This window comes from Pseudochaenichthys georgianus, chromosome 14 (genome assembly GCF_902827115.2).
Source record: "Pseudochaenichthys georgianus chromosome 14, fPseGeo1.2, whole genome shotgun sequence".
Classification (NCBI taxonomy): Eukaryota; Metazoa; Chordata; class Actinopteri; order Perciformes; family Channichthyidae; genus Pseudochaenichthys; species Pseudochaenichthys georgianus.
The window spans coordinates 24812054-24835080 of NC_047516.1; the positions used below are offsets into that span (position 1 = coordinate 24812054).

General features: G+C 42.5%; 1 protein-coding gene across 3 annotated transcripts in view; it reads left to right on the top strand.

Moving 5' to 3' along the window:
* Window positions 1-4261: 4261 nt before the first annotated feature.
* LOC117458116 (cell adhesion molecule DSCAML1-like) overlaps window positions 4262-23027 on the top strand; it is a 56853-nt gene continuing 38087 nt past the window's right edge. For 2 of the 3 annotated variants that reach the window (XM_034098381.1, XM_034098382.1), the window contains exons 1-3: window positions 4373-4484; window positions 14469-14789; window positions 17856-18002. In XM_034098381.1, coding sequence (XP_033954272.1) covers window positions 4442-4484; window positions 14469-14789; window positions 17856-18002 — 511 coding nt within the window. In that variant the 5' untranslated portion in view covers window positions 4373-4441. Of the gene's footprint in view, window positions 4485-14468; window positions 14790-17855; window positions 18003-23027 lie in introns of all 3 variants that reach the window. The other variant, XM_034098380.1, reaches the window with a different exon arrangement.

Genomic DNA, 23027 nt, shown 5'->3' on the forward strand with positions numbered 1-23027 from the left:
AATATCCACAGCGGCGTCATTAAATGTGTCATCTAAGTGAGTTTCAGATATTGCTAACAAATGAATACCACATGATAATATTTCCTCTATCTCAGACACTTTATTTCTTAAACTACATATATTTATGTGAGCCAATTTAAACCCTTTACTTGGTAACTTATTCAACATTAAGATGGCAATTTAAATGTTATCTCTTTTTCACTTCCTATCAAAATGAGAGCTGAACTAAAACATACATGTAACACAATTTCAACCACACACACCATCACATACATAACCCAACATTTATCTGCACATAGATTGCTATAAATGTGCATACTCACTCGCTCAATTAGACGAGCTTCACGGTAGCTCCCAAACATTTTTAAATAATAGTATGAAATATATTCATGGTAATGTCTCGCAACACTAGATCTAATCAATACATCACAATTACATTTTAGGAAGAATAAACAACAATAGAGACAAGTTGAAATTTGTCTCTATTCAAAATCTAATAAACATAAATTCATACTCGTAGATGATGAAGTAAATAACTTCAAATAAATGAGTAGATAACTCATAGACCAGTGAATATTGGCCCACAAGAAAAATACAACAATTGTGGAGATCACCAAAACTGCAACAATTTTCATTTTCATAATACAATTAATTTCTTCTCTTATATGTATAATCATACCATCTATCTGGTCATGTCAATCAGTCATTTCCCACCTTCATTTCTGGTTTGAATTGAAACCGGGCTTATCACTGTTTTATAGAAATGCTCAGCTTCACTACAGTCCCGATAAAGTTTGGTTTGTCCATTGAAGGTTACGATGAGCGTTGCGGGGAACAATAGTCCATGCCTCACCTCAGCCTTGCGCAGCTTCATCCTGACGTCATTGAATAGGGCTCTCTTCCTGGCAACATCCGGAGTAATATCAGGAAATATCTTCACTCGCATGTCACGGAAAAGAATCTCTCCCTTGCTTCTTGCCAGCTTCAAGATAGCTTCCTTAGCTTGATATCTCTGCATAGTGACAATCATAGGTCTGGGTCTCAAATCAGTCCCCTGCCCAATCCTGTATGCAATCTCGACTGCCGGTTCACATGAGAGCTCACTTCCGAACACCTCCTTTAAAAAGTTTGTCACAAAGGCAATGGGATCGCTCTTCTCAATGTCCGTTTTCAGTCCAATCACACGTAGATTAAACTTTCTGCTTTGAATCTCCATCCTCTCTATTTTGTCTTTGAACTCTTTGCTTTCCTTCATTAGATTGCCATTTGCGGTTTCGAGTATAGCAACCCTACAATCCATGTCGGTTATCCCCTCCTTGGCCATTTCGGGCCACGGGATGTCTAGCCTGGACGCAGCGCGCTGACACGCGGCCTGCAGGTCCATGCACAGACAGGGCGAAGCTGGTGTGCTATCGCCCGGGAGAGCAGCCATCGCTCCTGGCTTTGCCGTTTGAGCCGATGACATGAAGATATCTTCTTCTTGCTCATCCGAATCAGACAGGAGGGACTCAGAGGTGTCCTCTTCGTCCTCCATGTAGTCTAATTCCAGGACATCCTCCGCGGACGAGACCATGGTGAGGTCTCGCCGGGAGCTCCCGCCTGGTGAGGGGTGGGGCTCCATTCCCGCGTCTCTTGCCGCCACCGGGTCCCGGCCTGACACGGTGTGGGATCTGCTGTTAGTGAGCCCCAGACCGACACAGTGAGGGGCTCAGTCTCTGCGGCGGACGCCCCCGTCCGTGTCTTGATTGCCAAACGGCGAATCAGTGGACATGAGGGAGTCCTGTTCCAACAAGCTAGCTTGGTGTGCTAGCCGTCGGTGGAGGCTCTTTCGAGTGAAACGGGCACAATGCCCGCACGAGCTGGGGTTGTAGATAGCCTCCTGGGCGTGTTCCAGGCCGAGGCAGGACGAGCAGACCTGGTGTGAGTCTGTGCCTGCTATCTTCAACCCGCAGCCGCATGACCGAGCCTCCGAGTCCCTGACTCCTCTGGTGTGAGGGGGAGAGGCGTCCATCTTGTTCGCCTCGTGGCGTGGAGAGGACCCGCTCGTAACAGGTACGTCGTTAAAAGAAAAGTGTTACCAACCCGTCCTTAATCCGGAGAAAAAGGGACGGTGTGGGTCCTTTGTTCTCAAAGAATATTGACTGGTGTGTCAATATACTTCTAATCCTTTTCTCCTCCGTGAGAGAGAAAAAGAAAAGCGTCCTCGCTACCGTGGTGACGGTAGTAAGGGGAAGCTAGCTAGCAACAGGTGTGTTGCTAGCTTGAAAAAATCGGGCCTACCTTACTTTCCGGGGAAGAGAAGGGCGAGGTCGATTTCAATACTAACTGGCGTTAGTATTACCGTCTTCCTGCAAAGCAGAAGGAGTAGCCGGCGAGCGCCCGTCGACCGAAATGGTTATATTTGGGTTCAGTCTGTGGACCGTTAAGCTTGTCCGGCTACTATAGAGATGTGCTCTGAAGCGAGAAGAGGTGTTTGAATGACGCATGCGTCGTGGCACAAGCTACTTATAGGGGGTGATTCCCTGACGTTGACGTCAAGATCACCATGCCAATCAGGATTGGCGTAATGAGATTGATGCTTCTGTTTGCTCCGCGATGCGCATCCCATAGTGAGACATCGAACGGAGTGTTATGAATGAGAATTGATCTTTCAATCCCGTTTGAATTGTGCCATGAATTCTAAGCTCCAAAAGTTCTTAGCTCCAAAAGTAGTGACTTTTCTATAGCTTTCCTACACTCTGGTAGCCTACTTCTACTTGTACCTAAGTACTGCTTTCACCTCTGGTACAAATTTCCCCCAAGTTACTGAAAGTGCCACAATCATAATCATATCTGAAGGTAATTTCAAACTAGATAATTGTGCAGATTGTGGGCCCATGCACTTGCAAGTGTATCCAGCAGGTGTCAGCAGAGACTCGCATTAATTTGGAGACAGAGGCTTGAATCTCAGGTCAGATCATCAGAACGCAGCGCCGAGAGAAAGTGATGCTGACCTTTTCTTGAAGTTGTTTAAATCTGTAGACAACCACGTTTACAATGAGAGACGTCATACACACAGGCGTCAAATACACATGGGTAGATGTTATTGATTGCTATACAGACTTATGTTGTTATTTACACAATCTGTACAAAAGAGTCTGATATTTGATCTGTGAACAAAAACGTTATTTAAATGATCTTCATTAGAGGATTAAGGCTATTTCACAGATTCACAGATTTTAATGTGTGATATAGTTGAGTGAAACATTTGAATTACACACATATTTTATTATCTTTTAAACCCTCTCCAAACCATCTGATTCAGATCCTGTTGCGTGGAGAAGTGAAATGTCTGTGCGTTTGTGTAGGCCCACTAAAATGTCAATAGGGCCTACTGCATAATGCCAAATACTTTTTATTGAAGACGCAGCAACATGTTCAGTCAATCCTCTGTAAAGTGAGCTACCAGACAAGCTTCCGCCCCAAATCACACTGAATTAACCTTAAGTTCTCTTTAAAAAACATTTCACTGTTCTTTCCATGCCTATGCTGTCTGTTGCAGCAGGCGATCACTTCTCAGATCCAGCACTGGCGCTCACATTGACTTTAAATATTATATGAACTGGGAGTGTCCTGCAATTGATGCCATCCTAATTTATGGTGATGCAGTTCACATGTGGCGCAACAGAGAGCAGGGGAACATGGGAAAATGGCAATGTGGAAAGTTGCTCGCTATGCTTTAAGGATTCGCTGAAGCCTTTGATAATTGTTTACCTGCTGTGTTATTCACCTGCTGTGTGTGGAAGTGTCATGCCCCACACCCCGCTATACTCTCTCTCTCTCTCTCTTTCTCTCTCTCTCCCTCCTCTCTATCTGCAGTGCATATCTGTGCGCAAATGTCTACGCACGTTTCATGGCTCCGAAAGACAAAGAAAAACAGTCATTAGTCTGTCGTGTAGCTCCACGTCCTTGTGATTAAGGCCCAATCTGCAGAGAAAAAGGCGTTTACGCATTTTAAGATTCTTTGCAGCAGCCTTAGCGGCTTTTTTAGATCCATATTGCGCCAATCACCGCGGTCATCAGGGGCGCACAGGTGGCTCTCCAAGGTGCCGACACATCTGTCTGCGCAGCTCAAACTAACTGGACATTTGGACACAACTGGACCCCAAAAAAAACCTCACAACAACCCTGGGCTTTGCTGAGCCTCTTCGCTCCGCGGTGTTTGATTAGTGTAGGGAGGATGGATTTGCATGCACAGTAGTGTTGGGAGGAGAGGAGGGACATGGGCGGGGCCGAGGCGCCTCTCATTTCCCCTCCATGCTTAGCGGGGCAGCAGGGCTGGAGAGACCTCCGGGGAGCACAGTCGCCAGTCCAGCACGGAGACCCGCCTGGCCAAAAGACCGCGCCTCACACTTGCCAGGATTGCCAAATATTCCTGAAAAATATACCTGCTATTTATGGCATGTGGCTTGTAACTTTACTCCTGCTGTACTCTCTCCAAGAAGGTAAGAGGGGAAAAAAGGAATGCTCGAAATATTTCAAATCGTGTGCACAAGGAGTGTTGGGAGTGTTTAAGTTGAATGAAAAGTGAAAATGAATGGAAAGCTTAATTGAATTGCGGTGTGTTGAATGATGTGTGTGGCTTGTGCTTTGATGTCGGAAGCCTTGTGCATGAGGAATTGATTTAAAATGATTCTTTAAATCCAAATGTTTAAACTGCTGGTGCTGAACTACATTTTGAGAAAGTAAAATGCGTGAAGTTATTTGTTTTACCTGGCTGTTTTGGTGTTTTTACGTAGCGGCCTCAGGTGGTGCTGATAGCACGGATTGTTTTCGCATTACCAACTCCAGTTATGAATATGTAAAATGGCTGAATAGGGAGAATGAGGTGCGAATTCAGAGGGAGGGTGAGAGGCAAATGAAAACATGTATCGGCCTGCAATTATAGCAATTGATTACCAATTTTAGAACAAATTCGCTCAAAATGTGCCAGTCCTGTAAAGTTTTGATGGGAATTCTTGAGATTTGTGTTAACTGGATGCTCTCATTGTGTAGCCCTTGCTAATTGCAGCTGTTTTCGTGGACTATATTTGGCACAAGCGCTCCATTGCACAGAGATGCTCTTGTTTTTAGGATGACATTTATTTTAGGCTTTTAAATATTTTTTCTCTGTGATAACAAATTATTGCCGTTTTTAAATTGGATGACTAATAAAAGGCTCGCCCCCCCCCCCCCCCCCCCCCCCCCAAAGGCCTTATAGTTTAATAGATGTTCTCACACATAAAGGCCACTACTTGGTGCATTAAGATTGGTCCGCCTTATCAAATTAATTTGGACTACTCAGTTTCTTTTGTTTAATTTTCTATGCATATAAAAGGCATGCTATTTGTTTAAACAGATTTTTTCTTGCTCGGTGCATGCAGTAAATCCCTGACCCTACTGCAAAGTTGATCTTCTGCATTATAATAATCCTGCACAAATCTGCGTCGAAAATAACAGAAATTCAACACCATCTCCACATGAGAGCATTTGCTTAGGCCTTTGTGTAGCCTGTTTGTTTGGATACATGTTTACATATTGTTTCGTCCTATAGGGTGTACAATAATTTAGCATAAAGTCTTGTAGGAGGATTGGCTGGAAGGAGGCATATGGCTGTTAAAATGGGCCATTTTAAATCTTGGCATTTTCCCCATTTTATTTTATTTTTGAAATATCTGCTAATGAATTAGCAATTGGTCACATATGTGCTATGTTTGTTGTCCATGTTGTGTTTTCCTCAACTCGCTTAAATTCACTACAATTTCCTCAAAACAACTATTGCAAGTATTCAACTTGAAAGATGTGGTTTCAGAGCTTTGCAGAATCATATTAATATGCGCAAATGTATTTCCCCAAATGAGAAACTCCAGGGGCGTGGGTGCAGATTATAGACTTGCCCGGTCATGTTCCTCACTAATAGCGCACCTGGACCCCGCGGACGTGTTCGCGCGTGTGCCAGCGCGTGCGTCACGGTTCGTGTGTGAGTGTGAGTGTGAGTGTGAGTGTTGGCGGGCACGCGGAGGAGGGGAGGTGACGGGGACACCCCTCTTTGGTTTTGTTGATAAATGTTGGACACTTTGGATTGGATTTTATTTCTGCCTTGAGCTTGACTGGAAGTTTACTTATTTATTTATGAGGTGTTTGAAATATATGTACAAAAAAATCACACCGCTATTGATACAAAATGGTGCTAAATTATGTCAGAGACATAAAGTGGCAATCAGGTTGCAGGGTAATTAACGGATTTTTGAAAAAAGAGCTTGAAGGGCCTATTAGAGCACAATGCCTATAATTTTTCTTCAGTGATTTTAAATATCATACCTAATTAAAGTGATTGTATTTGTTCTTTAAACAATCAGTGAAAATGAAATTCAAAGACTGAATTTACTGTAATTGTAAATTAATTAGCAGTGAATATAATCCACCTTAACATATTCTTTAACATACAGGCCTACTGAAGGCCTATTCTGAACCTTGAATTGAAAATCCAATTTATTAAACAAAATAAAAAAAGGATTTGTTTGACATTTAAACTTAATTTGAGATGTGTCAAGCAATAAGGTGATCCCTCACCCTGGCACACTTCGTCCTCTCCACTGCTCACCCACTACGAATAGAAATATGCAAACCCCCCCCCCCTCCCCCCCCCTACCCAGTCCAATTGCCTGTGCTTCCTTTGCAAGGCTGCACAATTAAAGCTGCAATCTGAGCTATAGGCAGCACTCTATGACAAAGCTGTGTGGTCGACACAGGGGTGCCAATCATTACTCAGGCAGGGCACAGGCCTACATTTTTACCAGCTGAAACATGGCATTATTTAATTTTTCAAAAACACCCATCTTAAAGAGGGTTAAAGGAGTAATAGTGAGTTCTCGGTGTGATTTTTGTTGCAATTTGCTTTTTTCAGGGGTCATACACAACTCTGATTTATTTTAAAATGAGTGAACTATGCTCCAACCAATAAACACAAATATCTTATAAAGAGGCTTTTTTGGCTATTTCCTTTTAAAGAAAATAATTTATAAAAATCTATTTTAATGAGTACTCCAACAACTTGCCTTGCATCTTTTATACTTTCACCCGAAAAACCAGCAATTAAATTGAAAGAAAATGTAAGTTATTCTTCTCAAATTAACACGGATAAAATATCCGCACACACATCTCCATCAATGTTGTTGCCTAACGGTGGGCAAAGTGTGCTGGTGTAAGACCGTCAGCAGAGGAACGGAGCTCATTGCACTTCCCAGCTCTCCAATAGGATGCCACAGCTCTGTCACTGGCATCCCTGCTCTCCCATTCGTCCTCAAGTCTATCATAAATCCCAACGAGATTATGAATAAGAACTAATCATTTAAAACGACGACAACAAAAAGACATAAATGAACACCGTCAACGGTTAAAAAAAAATGTTTTTCCCAACCAGAACTGCTAAATTGAACCAAACCCCCTCCAAATTGTATTGGATGCTTGGGCTGCACATTTTCAGAAGGAGGGCTTGTTCAGCAAATGTCAAATCTCTGAAGCAAGTAGTTGTTTTTGTTGGATATCTCTCCCTCTATCTCCATCTCTCTCTCCATCTCTCCCTCCCTCCATCGCTTCCTCTCGCAGTAACTCCCCTCCCTCTCTCTCCCTCATCACTAGGCAGAATTAAAGGCTGGGGGAGGGGCAGTTTATGCAGACTGTGCTGGGACTTGTGATCCACAGATTTGATATTCACATTAAGAGAGAAACTGGCTGCTTTGATGTGAGGGGGAGCAGGTCCCAGGGGATTGCTGAAGTAGCACACTTTTTTTTTTTTACTGACACAGCACAGGCCGGGGGGGTGTTGGTGGGTGGGGTGGGGAGCAGATTGTTGGGGACAGGGTGTACAGAAAGACAGTAGGTGGGGAGCGGCGATACCCCTTCGTTGATTAGATGTAACCCTGACAACCTTCCCCCCTACTCACCACCTACTTATGCCAGACCCCTGAGGATTATCCATAAGCTTACACCTATCTTCAGCCCCTTGCATCCAACCAATATTCAATTTACACCCCTCCTCCCACTTCCTCCTCCTCTGCTGCTGTACGTTTCCACAATCATCTTATCAGAAACGCAACTTTCTGTCCCAGAAACACCTGAAGAGTGAACAGGAGTTACAGACTTGGTGGAACTGAATAGCAAGGGCTCGAGGAGAGAAGGCAGAGACTATTCTCATGTGCTTATGGCCAGAAGTTGAATCCCACTTGTGACCTTTACCACACTTACTGCACTGAATCCAATACAGATGAAATGCTGTTAAGGTTTTATTTTACCGTGGAAAAGAATTAGATGGACTGAGAGAGGTGAGAGAAGAAGAGCAGGAACATGTGGAGGTATTGTGCCTCTGGGTGAGAATGTGTGTATGTGAAACAGTGAGGGGCTTATGGTGTTTGTTTACCTCCTCATCACAATACAGTTGTGAGCGTCAAGGGTTTGTGTGTGTGTGTGTGTGTGTGTGTGTGTGTGTGTGTGTGTGTGTGTGTGTGTGTGTGTGTGTGTGTGTGTGTGTGTGTGTGTGTGTGTGTGTGTGTGTGTGTGTGTGTGTGTGTGTGTGTGTGTGTGTGTGTGTGTGTGTGTGTGTGTGTGTGTGTGTGTGTGTGTGTGTGTGCGTGTGTGTGTGCACTCCTGGGCGTAGATCAGCTGCATTATGCATGATGAAACCTTGCATAGGTTATGACTTCTGCCTCGCCGACATACATATTCATGCGCGGCTCTCTGGCAGGATGTATAAAATAGTGGCTGCGAATCTGACAGCCTAAGCAGCGCCGTCAGGGCTCCAACACCCTTTTCTCTCCGGGGCTGTGTCTGAAAGAAAAAGAAAAGCCCACTGGGTGCAGGTGATCTGCTGCATCAGCAATATCAACGCAGGGGCCCTCATGACTTTGGTCAATACTGCCATCAGGGCCCCGACCGTCCAACCGCTGCTGGTGTTCGATCTTTATGAATATGAGAAAGGTGACACCATGGGTTTGGGATGTTGTTGCTGAAATAGTTTAAACCTACTTGCATATTGTGTTGTAAATAAGTCAATCAGCTGAGATCAAAGTGGACCTGGAACGATCTGTTAATTATTAATCGCCTATTAATAACTGCCGATTTAACGATTGTTTAATTGTTTTTAATCCTCAGTCTCAGTTTCTAAATTCCCCCTCTTGAGAGGATTTGACACTTTTCTTAGCTTTTGAATAATTTTAAACAGAATATCTTTGTATTTTGGACTGTTTATTTGACCAAACAAGACATGAAGATTTAGAGTCTGGGAATTTTCCTTTAGCTTTGCCATTTTGTGAATTGAAAGGAAATTGATGGAACTTAAAGTTGTGGATAATAAGGAAGGGACCATTCAAGAGTGAGTAAGCACTCACTGTATAACTGTCAAGCAATGTCTGTAATATGTTGAATTCCAAGAGGTGTTTAAAAAGGTTACTTGCTGTGTGTTGAGTGTAGTGGCTAGTCTGCAATCATGATTGGTTTGACAGAATGAAAACCTTACAACAGGGTTTTGTGGCATTTCTCTATCAAAACTGTAATCCATTACGCCAAAGATCCCTATCCAGTAAAGGTTCTGTAAAAAAATGGCCCGTGGAAATTAAACTCCATTATGCCACAGTTCAATATAATGGCTGAAAGATTTAGAATCGTTTTAAGATCTATTTGTGTTTAAATTAATCTGTTGGTAAATTGCAAAACTAAACTATTAACTTGACATATAGTTGATTTGTCGATTGGTTAAACCTTACCTAAGCTGGGGAGTACTTCCCTGTTCTGATGCACTTAAGGTCATAATGGCAACATTTGATCATGGTGATGTGTTTAAGGTAACATATCATAGTTAGATAGTTAGATAGATAGTTTCAACCTAATGAAAATGTTGAAAAGCTGTGCATTAGGGTGATGCAACTGGCCCAACTTGAAATCCATTTTTAACGTTTGGATTCAGCCATGACAAAGATGTGTTTACCATGCAGTGTCGGTCGTTTATCTCACTGTTTCTGCATGTGGCCTTTTCATGTCTTGCCACAAAATCCGTCTGTGCAGGTTGGCACAGGCGGCATGTAATGTTTCGACCGTTGGTTTTAAATGGAGTGGAAAGTCTGCAAGTCTGGCACAAACCAGGACGTTGCCAGTTGAGTTTTGGAGCGTGTAACCACACCTAACCTAAACATCAGTTTGTAATCCTCTTGCTGACTGTCTTTGGTATGTCAGGCATTTACACACTATATTCTACCAGTGGTGGACGAAGTACTGACATATGTGACATATTTTACTTTTCTTCAATAAAAGAACACAACCATTAAAATACTCAAGTACAACAAATCCTGTATTCAAAATCCTGCTAAATATAAAGAATATTGGCACAAATACATACCAAAAAGGCTAAAAGTAAAAGTACTTATTTTACGAAACGGCCCATTTTAGAACATAAAAAATGCAATGTTTGTGTTATAATTATCAAAGTATCCTGATTCCATCACTGACTTTAAGCAATCTATTGGTATTTACTCTAAAATAAACACTTTTTGCATAAGTTCATCCAACTTTATGCCATTTAAAACATACCTGCTCACTTTTATCGCAACACAAAATATTTGAGCCACTGACAAAATTTGGTGACTTGAAATGTCTACATTTAGAATGTTCAGTGGGTCAGTGTTGTTGGGTTAAATTGTTGCATTGTTCTTTATCCATTGACAGCTTTCAAGTGCCAGCGCCACCATGGCAACCCGCTTTGTCTCCTCCCAGTGTGAGTGCTTTTGGAGTGTGTATGTGTTTATGTGTGTCTGTATGCGTGTGTGTTCGGGGTGAGTTTCACCTGGTTTTGACAGTAGTGGTTTGCTCTGATCCCTTTTCTATTCTACTTCCCGCTCCATCAGTCCCAGTGCTCCCCAGCCCCCCAGTGCCCGGGCCCCCAGGCCATATAATCTACTGTATGAGAGGTTCTCCTGCTGCCCAGCCCCCCTGGGCGCTCAGGGTGACCCCCTCACTCCTCCACTTTAGTCCTGTCCCCCCATTGGGAGATTATAGATATTGCAATCTTTAATATGGGATTTATGCTCAGGGGCCATTATCAGTAATCTGCAGAGGGGAGGGAGTCTGACCTGGTTTTTGCAGCCCACCACTGGACTGCCAGACACATTTTCATATACCATCTGTAACATTCTGCACAGCTTTATCAATCTCTAGGGAAAGTAGCACTTCTTTGAAAGGAGACTGGAATGATCACCAAACCCTCCTGGATGGGAGAGGTCACTGGGTCTGCTGTGACCTGCTGCTCTGGGACACTGTTGATGGTGGTCATTCATTCTGTTGCGATGTATGCATTTGTCACCCAATGCTATAAGCCACACTTCATTAATGACATGTCCTTAACAAAGATTATATGTTTGGTGACACGATATTTGCTCTCACTCCTGATTACTTGTGTCTGGTGTTAGTGCTCCAGAAGGTCACATCTGCTGGACTTTGTTAAGTTTGGAATATTGATGCAGAATCGCTGCTCTCACTGATTTTTTCGATTTGAACCCCTTCGGATATTCTGCTTTGTGATCTTGTGATATTCTCCTAACATTGTGAAAACAGGGATATTTGATACTTTCTAAATGATGTAAACAAGACCAACAGTTGGCTGGTAAAGCACAAGTACCATCATAAAGAGGATGCTGATAATGACACATATTCTGTTAATCCATCCGAGTATTTACACCTCTACCTGCAGACCTTTCAGATGTCTGACTGACTCCTTACCTCTGAGTAACAGAAGGTTATAATGTTTCTATTTACAGAGCAAACAACTGTGATTGGTGATACTGCTTTGGTGAAGTCGGAAAACAGATCAGCTGGACCATGGGGGGTGAACACCTTGGTGTGAGAAAAACAATTAGTCAATTTTCAATTACTCAATTGACAAAAGTAAAACTACCACCACTTTGATGATCAATTCATCATTTTAAGTAACATTGTTGTTATAGCCTCTTAATTTCATTGAGTGTTGGTCGAACAAAAACAATGATTTGATAGTCTCTCCCTTTGTTCATCTCATAGACCAAAATGATTCATGGATTTATGAAAATGTAAACAAATAATCATATGATGCAACAATTTATTTTTGTAAAAATAATACATTTGGTATTAAGTTATTCAATGTCATATTTCTAGGTAAATATTTCATGAGATTTTAGTGACATTCTGTGCTGAACTGTGACATGTTGGACGTATTATATTTACAAAATGTTTCCAGGATAGAATAAATGATCAGAACTGTTTTGAAACCGCAATAAACTGTTTTCAAAAAGATACAGAGTAAGCCTTAAATATAAAAATCCAAAAGACCACTTTAAAGAACCTATATGTCACCACCACTGAAGTTTGGTCTAAAGCAGGGGTTCCCAAACTTTTTCTGTCAGGCCCCCCCATTGGAGAAAAAAATAAGTCGGGCCCCCCCAACACAAATAGTCAGTCTCAGTGGCGGCGCCAGATATTTATTTTGGGGTGCTGTGGGGTAGCTTGACGTTTCATAGAGGGTGCTCAAACATTTAGGGTCTCCCATTAATGTACCGGGCGCTACAGTGGAATGTTCTACTGCAACAATCCCCACGCAAATACACAGGGAGACAATGAAGGCTCGAGGCATATAGGTATAAGCAGGGGTAAAGTACTATTTTTATAGGTGGTGTGTGGACCTCACATACTGTAGGGGGGTCCGGGGGCAAGCTCCCCCGGGAAGATTTATTTTTAAATATTGAAGTTAAAAGCATCAATCTGGTGCACTTTGAGAGCAACATGAGAGATCTATGGATACATCTCTCAACACCCATTTGAAACAGAACTGGAAACAGATTTACTTTTTCTTTATGGATATTTTACAAATCACCCTTTTAAACTGTATTCTTTTTTTAATGTCATATAGTATTTCATACCTGTTTTTCATGTATATATAATGTGTGCCTCGGAAATAATTGTTTACATTAATGGTGACCAAAAAGTTTGAGACCCACTGAGATAACACTGAGAGAGTCCTTTAGTTCACTGAGTCTCTCAGTCTGACAGGAGAGGACTCTCCTCCACTTTGTTGTTGAAAAAACTCTTTATATCCGTTAGCGTAGCTCGCTAGCACCAGAAGCTAACAACTACGATATCCGGTACCGGTGTGCTCTCTCTCTCTCTCACTCGCGCACACATAATGGCTCGTTCCACACACACACAGAGCCGAGCTTTAATGAAACACAGAGACCCAGACGTAATAGTACTGTACTGTATCATATTATTTATTTTTTTATAACCATTTTTCCTCCTGGTCTCTCGCGCCCCCCCTGTCATGCCTCTGTGCCCCCCAGACCACTGGTCTAAAGTATGTTTTTGCACCATGTCAATGAAAACAATTAAATCATTACATTTAATTAAACTCAATCAGTTAAATATATAATAGCAACATATCCAAACTTGTAGATTCTACTGACATTTTTCATCTATATAAATCTATATATAAATATTGACTTTAAAAACAATTCAGCTCTTTTAACAAACATTATTTAATAGCCAACACAAATATATTTGACCCTTCTTTACAAAAAGAAGAAATAAACACACTCAGTCATGATTTAACCACAGTAAACCGACGGCTAATTTCATCCAATTTGGATCCAAACCATGGCTCCTTCAGTATCTGTGTGTATCCTCCCTGATGTGTCTGACATTCCGGGCTGAACTGAACATTAACAGTGTGACCATGTGTTGCAGTGGTGTTGTATTAGTTATCATTTAGAATCAGTGGTGGTTAACGTCCACATCTGTCCATCAGCAGTGTCCCCCCCACACTTCTTTCTCTTCTAATCTTTTCTAATATGACCCCACATTTGAGAGTGTCTCCCCTCCTCCTTCCCTTTTCTCACTCTCCTTCTCTACTGGAGCTGTATGTGTTTAATCTGAGTGCCAATGAAGAACATTCCTGCATGTGAGTGTGTTCGTGCATGTGTGTGTTTGTGTGTGTGTGTGTTAAATATGTAAGGAGATTAAATAGACTTAAATCTCTGCGTCTGGCATAGAAATTCCAATCACATAACCTATCATGGAGTTGCCTCTCTGTGTCTTTGTTTGTGTACATACACGCTGTACGGAGGTAACAGGCTCCTCCTCCTCCTCCCTCCGATCCATCTAAACCGTCACAGGCTTTAGCCCAAATCCCTGGCCTTCTGGATCACATGACTGATGTTTGCAGCTGGACATTTGACATATATTTGTTATGATTATTTTGCAACACATTTGAAGGACATCCCACTCTGTCTATTTTATTGTCCATTAATGTGATGCCGATCGCTTCAATTGTGAATCCTGTTTGTTGGTGTATATATATGTGTGTGTACAGCACATGCCTCTCACCTTCACCTTGGCCTGTTATTGAGTTGTGTTCTGCTGTCTGTTTGCCCCCACAGTACACAGTGAGGATGTGGGCTCCACCAGGCTGTACTTTGTGAATGCCTCCCTGCAGAGGGTTACCTACTCCAGCTCGGTGGGGGTGTCCCTGCCCTGTCCAGCAGGCGGCACCCCCAGTGCCATACTGCGCTGGTACCTGGCCACCGGCGACGACATCTACGACGTGCCCCACATCCGACACGTGCACGCCAATGGAACCCTGCAGCTGTACCCCTTCTCGCCCTCCGCCTACAACAGCTACATCCACGACAACGACTACTTCTGCACGGCCGAGAACCAAGCCGGCAAGATCCGCAGTCCCAACATCCGCATCAAAGCTGGTGAGTTGGGACTGTGGTCGGGAAGCAGAATGAGCATGGGTTTTCTCACCTTTGTTGTCAAAGTAATCCCATTCACACAAGCACTGTTTTAAAAAGAAAAGTCTCTGTCCAGATGAAAACACAAATGGTTAGGTTGCCCCCACACACACCAGTGGAAGTCTGACCACTTTGCTTTTCATAGGCCAATTAAAAGCAATGGTACAGTTGTGTGTAAACATATAAAAAGTCCATCAGAATACTTTATTCATCCCCGTCGAGAAATTAGACTTTGGAATAGATGCTCAATTTTGTAATAAAATACAAAAATGGACATTGTACTATAATATATAACAACAATGGATATGTATATTATCCATATGTATATTTGCCGTCAACAAATGTTGCTTCGTTTGTGTTGCCTTACAAAAGAGATACGGGTGCACACCCAGATGTTTCAAGCTAAAACCATTTATGCATCAACTCTGACATGTGGGGACTCTGGGATGTCCACCATGGCTTGAGTTTTCCAAAAGATTCCTTTTAGGGATCTTCTATGCTGATTGGGTGTGGACAAAAGACCATCGCGCGTTTTAAAAAAGAAACCTTCACAAAGATACTCATGTACTTGAGGACTAGGTCTAAGTGAGACCTGTTATTGAGATGAAAAAGTGATGTTGAAGATCACAAGGCCAAATTGAGACACAACATGATGAAGAAGTGAGAAAAACAACATAGTTGTGAAAGCATGAGCAGATGTGATTGGCAGCTTCAAAAGAAAGCCCCGCCCACACGGAGTCACCTGGCCTAAAATAGTGCGTCTCCACCTGGACACAGATTGACCCAGAACACAGTCTTCAGAGGAAACATCTGCATCAGATACACCAGGCCTCGACTCCGCTCACACCTTTTTGACTGAGCTGGTGATGAACCGCTGAACTTTATATCAACATAACCCCTTCAGCTCCATCTACAGCATGGCACCATCTGTTAGGACGAAATCCAGAGCACAACCCCTACAGCACTTAGAGTTAAGTGGCAACTTCGATGTGATTTTAGATGATATAATCACATCAGATGAGGAGGGAGAAAGGGTGACAATAAGTTGGATCACATCACCGCATCATCCTCATTAACACACTTCCACTTTTTAAAAGGTCAGTACAAGTAAGTATAACCAGGAACTTGACGGCCACTGGGATATTTTTTTCGAGGAATGTTTTTTAAAGCTTTGAAAGGTGAAAAAAGTAACTCCACAGTCCACACCTAGTGATAAGGAGATGTGTTTTGTGTGAGGGACCCTTTTTACAGCTAATGGAATCTCAATTTGTTAACTCGTAATTTAACTCGTTAACTGTCACCATACATAAACATATATCTCAGACATTTGTTTCTGACATAAAAGAGAAAACAATTATTATTTGAAGGTGTCCTTAGAGAACATAAAGAATCAATTAATTAACACTAGCAGCTATAATAGGTAGGCTATTTTTAGACTTTTTGACCAAAAGCTGCCTCTGTTGCCATCATATTCTCTTTTCTGTCCTCCTCCTTCTCCCTGCTCCATCGTTCTTCAAACTGTCCTCTTGTGCCAGACTAAAAATAGCCACAGCACACTTTAATTATCTCTCATTAACCAACCTAATTGGCGCTTTCCGTTGATTGGACCGCGCGAGGCTGCTTTAATAAGCCAGACCTCATCTAGAGTAAAGCGGTACGTCTGGGGGTCTGGGTTCCTGCAGCAGATACTTCACCAAACAGTTACATCAAACCGCAGCTGGAACAAAAGCTGCAGCTGGATTTTTAGTTACACTGCATCTATTGTCCCGCCCCCTCCTCCATCCCATCATTCGCTCAGGCCGGTCGGTCCCTCCCCCCCTTCCCTCCTGCCATCAACATCTGTTTTCATATTCTGCCTCCCAACACCGACCTGAACTAATACTCATATTCATTCTAATACTAATACAAGCGCCAAGTATAGGATTTGAGCCAGGGCCCTGAGCTGCATGCCAGCCGGTTGCTGCCTTCATTCCCACATGACCCAAAAGCCCGGCCTCGGGAGACGAGGGATTAGCATGAACCAAACATCCTGCAGCCAGCGGCCTCTGTCGGGCCGCGGCAGTGCTGGTGCACAGGTTACAGGCCAGACAGGATGCGGCCGCTCTATCTCGGGGTTCAGTCCCGTGGTCGTGGTGTTGAATAATTGACAGGCGTCTCATTTAAATCCCCTTCACGGCCAACAATCAATTTTCAAACGCATTCATTGGTTGTTTCATTCCATGTTATTCCAGGAGAACCCGACAGATCTGCATTATTCCGCTCATTTGTTCAAAGAAGATGTAAATTTCCGTGCACTTGCATGTGTTTCCCCCTCGCAGCGGGCATGTATGCATGCTGCCATCGTGTCTGTTACCAGGGAAGGGATTCCGAACCAGTTTCTTAGCAACCTTCGGATACGTCCTAGCTTTCATGTGATTTTGCTAATGAGTCCCTGCTCATTCACCAGAGTGTAAAATATTGCATGAACCTGCATAAACTGAGCCCCAAAAAAGCCTTTAGTTTACTTTGAATGTGTGGCTCACTCCGTCGCATCCTTATGAAGTTCTGTGTTAAAAAAACTGAAAAAAGAAAGACAATTGTGTTTTTGAGATGACGCCGTGCCACAGCTAGGAAATCATTTCCATGATTATCCCGCTTAATGGCGGCTTGCACCATTTATGGTGAGAGCGGAGGCAACATTTGAAGAGTTCAAACGACGAAGAGTAGGCCAGTAATTTCCAATGAATAAATGTGGAGTACTGTGGTAATTGATGAAAGCGCGTTTTGTCTCTGGAGTGTTAATGTGTTGTTTTTGATCATGTAAACACGAGTAGATTATTATTTCTGTCAAAACAAAATGGCTTACATTGTCGTCATGATCATCCGTCGCCAATATATCTTCTGGATAGGTGATGGAGAATATTTGTGTAGATATCTTCAAATAGTGACAATATGTTAACAAAAATCCTGGCTGGTAAGAATTAACACCATCATTTACACCTAAAATATTGATCTTGAGATACCTGAATGTGATTTGTGTGTCTTCTGTAGTTTTCAGGGAGCCCTACACGGTGCGGGTGGCGGACCAGCGCTCTATGCGGGGAAACGTAGCCGTGTTCAAGTGCCTCATCCCCGTGGCTGTGCAGGAGTACGTCAGCGTCGTGTCCTGGGAAAGGGACACGGTTTCCATCGTACCAGGTAGGTCATCACATGAGTGACTCTGGATTATCCTGGGGGTGGGCAGATTGATTCATTTCATAGGATTTAGGTGTGTGTGTGTGTGTGTGTGTGTGTGTGTGTGTGTGTGTGTGTGTGTGTGTGTGTGTGTGTGTGTGTGTGTGTGTGTGTGTGTGGTGTGTGTGTGTGTGTGTGTGTGTGTGTGTGTGTGTGTGTGTGTGTGTGTGTGTGTGTGTGTGTGTGTGTGTGTGTGTGTGTGTGTGTGTGTGTGTGTGTGTGTGTGTGTGTGTGTGTGTGTGAGCTTTTGTGTGAGCGGATGCACCACTGTGCTCCATGTTTGACCGAACTCTTAACTCGTGTCTTCTGTCTGCTCACTGTTCTGGATCACTGAACTGGTCCTCCTCCTCCTCCCTCACTATCCTTCGTCTTCCTCCACTTTTCACACACATTTCCCACTGCTTTACATCTCATCACATACATTTCTCCCCCTAATGTCACATCCTGCCTTTAATTGTGATTGACACTGCATTAGATCTCTTCTAAGTCGCATGACTATTCCATAGTTTCTCCTCATCATAGCTATTCCTGTCCTCTTCCTGCTTTTTTCTTAACACCATGTCCTTGAAGAACAGGGCCACAATTATAGAGACATAGGATGTCAATAGGACTGTGCCCCCACATTCATCTTCATTAACCTCATTTGTGTGTGTGTGTGTGTGTGTGTGTGTGTGTGTGTGTGTGTGTGTGTGTGTGTGTGTGTGTGTGTGTGTGTGTGTGTGTGTGTGTGTGTGTGTGTGTGTGTGTGTGTGTGTGTGTGTGTGTGTGTGTGTGTGTGTGTGTGTGTGTGTGTGTGTGTGTGTGTGTGTGTGTGTGTGTGTGTGTGTGTGTGTGTGTGTGTGTGTGTGTGTGTGTGTGTGTGTGTGTGTGTGTTTCAGTCTCATCTGTTTTAGTTGTTTGTGAATCCATTATAAGTGTTTTATAATGTGAGTATATATTGTGTGTAATGTATGTTTGAAATGTTTATTTTCTGCGTAAAGTATGCTCACAATAACAATAGGAGAGAGGGATGAGAGGGATGAGAGGTAGAGGAGGAAATCCACCAAAGGAGGAGAAGCAAGGAGGGTAGTAGGGCAAGAACGGCCTCAGGTCCTGCCAGATGGCGTTTTATATTATATGTATGCAAAACACACCCAGTGTCACACATTCACATGCACCAAGGATGCAGTAGTTTGTTATTGTCAGACATTTGTTCAACCTTTTCAGTTTCACTTACAGAATAGTGTTTTACTGTACTTTTTATCAAATGATGTCTTCAGTTGTCCTGGCAGATCAATAAACACATTTCAACACAAAAAACACCAAAACATTGTATCAAATGAATTACATTTCTGATCAATGTATAACATCAATTTGAGTTTTTTAACACATTCTCCTGTGTTTCCACATATAACAATTTTATTTTAGAAAAACCCAGACACCAACCAGCTACTTTATGTTACAATTAAAATAGATTGTAGTGTTTGTATTCTAATGCCTTTTTAAATATACACATGTTTTATTTATTTTTTGATCTGCTGTTTTCACTTTAAACATCATCAGTAACAGTTCTCTATTCCCTCTGCAGTCACTGTCATGGTTCACAGTGCCCTCCTATACGTTCCCTCAACATAAACACTGCTTTGGATGTGCCAGTCCTGTGTGTGTATATGTATTTTTATGCATGGGGTGTTGCTGTGTGGGCTGTCATGAGGCTGCTGTGTGTAATTAGGGGTATATAGGTCAGTTGATGAGCAGTGAGTGTGAGGATCAGATGTTGAACATGATGAGCTGCTCACTGAACTTTCGTTTCCCTGCGACAGCGGCGCACACAAACGCAACTCGCGATATGGTCATGTTCAACCTTGACCCGCGACCTCCGCGCTAATCAACACAGCAACCTCGTCGTCCTCTCAGCCAATCACTGCAGTTGCTTATCTGCAGCATAACCTCTAAAACACAACACGTCTGCAGAACGGTTCATAATCTGAATAATGTGAGTGCACTCTCACATGGATGCACAGCAACTACACACATACAGTGAATATCAGTGTTCAGTGGGTACATTTGGTTATATAAACATTATTGATGCTGATATCCAACTTCTCAGTTAGCCCTCTCTTCGAGTAGCTCAAACATCAGCCGTCAAACTCTCTTTTCTACCTCGACAATCTACTTGGCCAGCAAAGGACTGTCTGGACAGGTCTAATGAAGATGTCAAAAATTAAAATGGATTTTTTTTTTGAGTGAGAGGGTGTTGGCTTGCTGTCCCTTTTATTTGCTGAAGAAACACAGCGGGAAGAGTTGCAGTTTATTTTGAGTGAGTAAATCCATACATGTTATGGTTGTGCACACCTGTCTTTTCTAATCAAAGACTTTCATTCCATCATTTTCCATACATGCTTGTTCCTTTTCCTGGGCTTTTCCCAGGAGAGAGAGACAATCACATTCACTTCACTGACTTGCATGTCTGTCTCTGTGGTGACAAATACTCTGCCTGGGATATTGCCTGGTTTTGTATTGATAAAAAGGGACATTGTCTGCTGAAATCCACTGCAAACAGCAAGTCAAAGCACTCAACCATCACTGAATGAAATGGGATGGTTTCTATTTTCCAGCTGCAAGTGTGTGCACAAAGGATTAGTGCTGGAGATTTCATTAGTTTCCAAACATAGATTTTGTTTACGGACGTGTTTGTTTACATTTCAGGTGCCTTCTATGAGAGGTATTGATGGCTTAATGTCATCTACCTTTTTAGAGGGACATTCAAACCATCACAGTTCCTTCCTCTGTGTCTCCTCACTGATTCCTCACCCTCAGAATTCAAAAATTAAAAGATCAGAAAAGGGGCTAGGGGTGTAAATCACAAATGTCATCACGATACAGAATAGTTTGACAACGATACAATATTTTACAATATTAAAATATAGCTGCCACAATATGATTTGGTTTTGGTTTAGATCAAGGGTCACTGGTTGGTATCAGAGGATATCTTATGGCCATTTAACAAAATCAATTACAATTAAATCAACACGCAAAACTTGCAACTAAAATATGATTCAACATTTGTATTACTCTGCTTTTCCAGACATTTAAATGAAAGACAACCTATTCCTTTCTCACGTTTAGGCACAGTTTGAATATTTAGTAAGAAGATGTGCTTGGATGTAAATGATGACTCAGACTTGCAGTTTCAAAATAAATGCATCAAGGATTTCGCTTTGCAGATGATAATGGATTGTTGATCTTTAAATCAACGTATCAATCCAAATCTATGTATTGTTACACCCGACTCGTAAAACGTAATTTTCTACGCCACCCTCACCACATACCTGTGCCTTTACACGGAGGAATCGCTGTGTCTCAGCAGCCTGATCACATACCAGAAGGTTGAGTTGATGACATAACATAACGCAGCCATGCCCTCTGAACCCCAACAGGTTCCATTTATTCAAACACACGTCACCCATCTGGAGCCGTGTGTGTGTGTTTTTATATGTGTGTCCCCTTCCCTGTCCCACTTTCCTGTCCAGCCAGGACAGTGAGAGGCTCTAGGAGGGGAGGGGTGCAGGCAGACTGACCTATTTCCCTCTCACTTCCCCGTCCCATACCATCTCTGTAGTTAAGCTTTGTGTGGGTGTGTGACCCTCATGAGACAATGGAAGCCTGCGAGTCTGAGCAGTGATCTGAAGGAGGAGAGCTGGAGCGCAGACAGAGAGATGGAGGGTCTATGGACAGGAATGAAAATCAACAGTGGGACACGGGGAGGGTTCAGCCGGCAGATCGAAGCGTCAGTCTAACCAGCAGAAAGCTTATGAGAGGCTCCGATGAATAAAGACTGGACCAGCAGATGGCTGCGGCCACATGGTGGTCCATAGAAGATGCCCAACCATGCTCCATCTCATCCACCTGCCACACAGTTTGGCCTTGTGTTTGCACAGTCATTTAATAGATGAAAAGGAGTAATAGAAGGAAACAATAGCAATGTATAGATAGTCTGCACAATAAATGAACATTATATCAAAATGTCAATATTGGCTAGTGCAATATTCAAACTGCAGGAAGCAAACTATTTGTTAAAAGGAAACCATGTGTTAAGATACAATATTATTGTGGAGCTGAGGAGATATACCAGCCTATAGATCGCCTTAACAAAACATATTTCCAGGTTTTGTACAGATAGTTTAAAAAAATAAATCACACCATATGATTTAAATACATTGTCAGTGATAATGACAATTATGATGCAAAAATGATCAATCCCGAAATATCCTGAATCAAATTGATATGCACCTATCTTCTCAATTTCTCCCCATACTGCCACTCCATCTTTTTTTGTTCCCTTGAGGTCAAATTACATAATGCACACGAGTGTTTTGCATGCATATAGTCCATTAACAGAATCTGGGAGGGAAGCTGTATTCGATCTACTTAGTCTAGTTAAATCCCTGTTGTATTGAAAGTAAGGCCGGGTGAACCTGTGTTTAACCTGTCAGTGTGTAAGTGCTGAGTTATCAGGCCTTATTGTGAACTTGGATCCTAATGGGCGTCACCGGGTGGTGAGGTCACTTACAGGCTACATTACAGATCAATCTTCTGCCCCTGGGGTCCCTGCTAGAAGTCAAGCGGTTCAACAGACACACACGCATACACACAAATGGCTTTAATTGGAAACACCTGGAGAGTTGAGGTTATATATTTTGTAGGATAGGAACGTTACAATAGCTAAACTGATTAGTTTGCAGTCACTTGAGCCACTCAAGAACATGATGAATTGAGTGGTGCGCCGTCCCTCCACTTTTGGTTTGAAGGACTTCATCACTGTGTAGCTACTTTTTGAATTGATTAATGCTGATTGTTTTCTTGCTTTGGTATTGTCTAAAAGAAATGTCTGCAAAATGTCTGTTAAAATGACCACATTGCGAAAGGGACTCCAGAGAAAAATATAAAATCATCACAAACCAAAAGACGGAACTAGCCAGAAAAAAATCCAAATATGAGGAATAGATT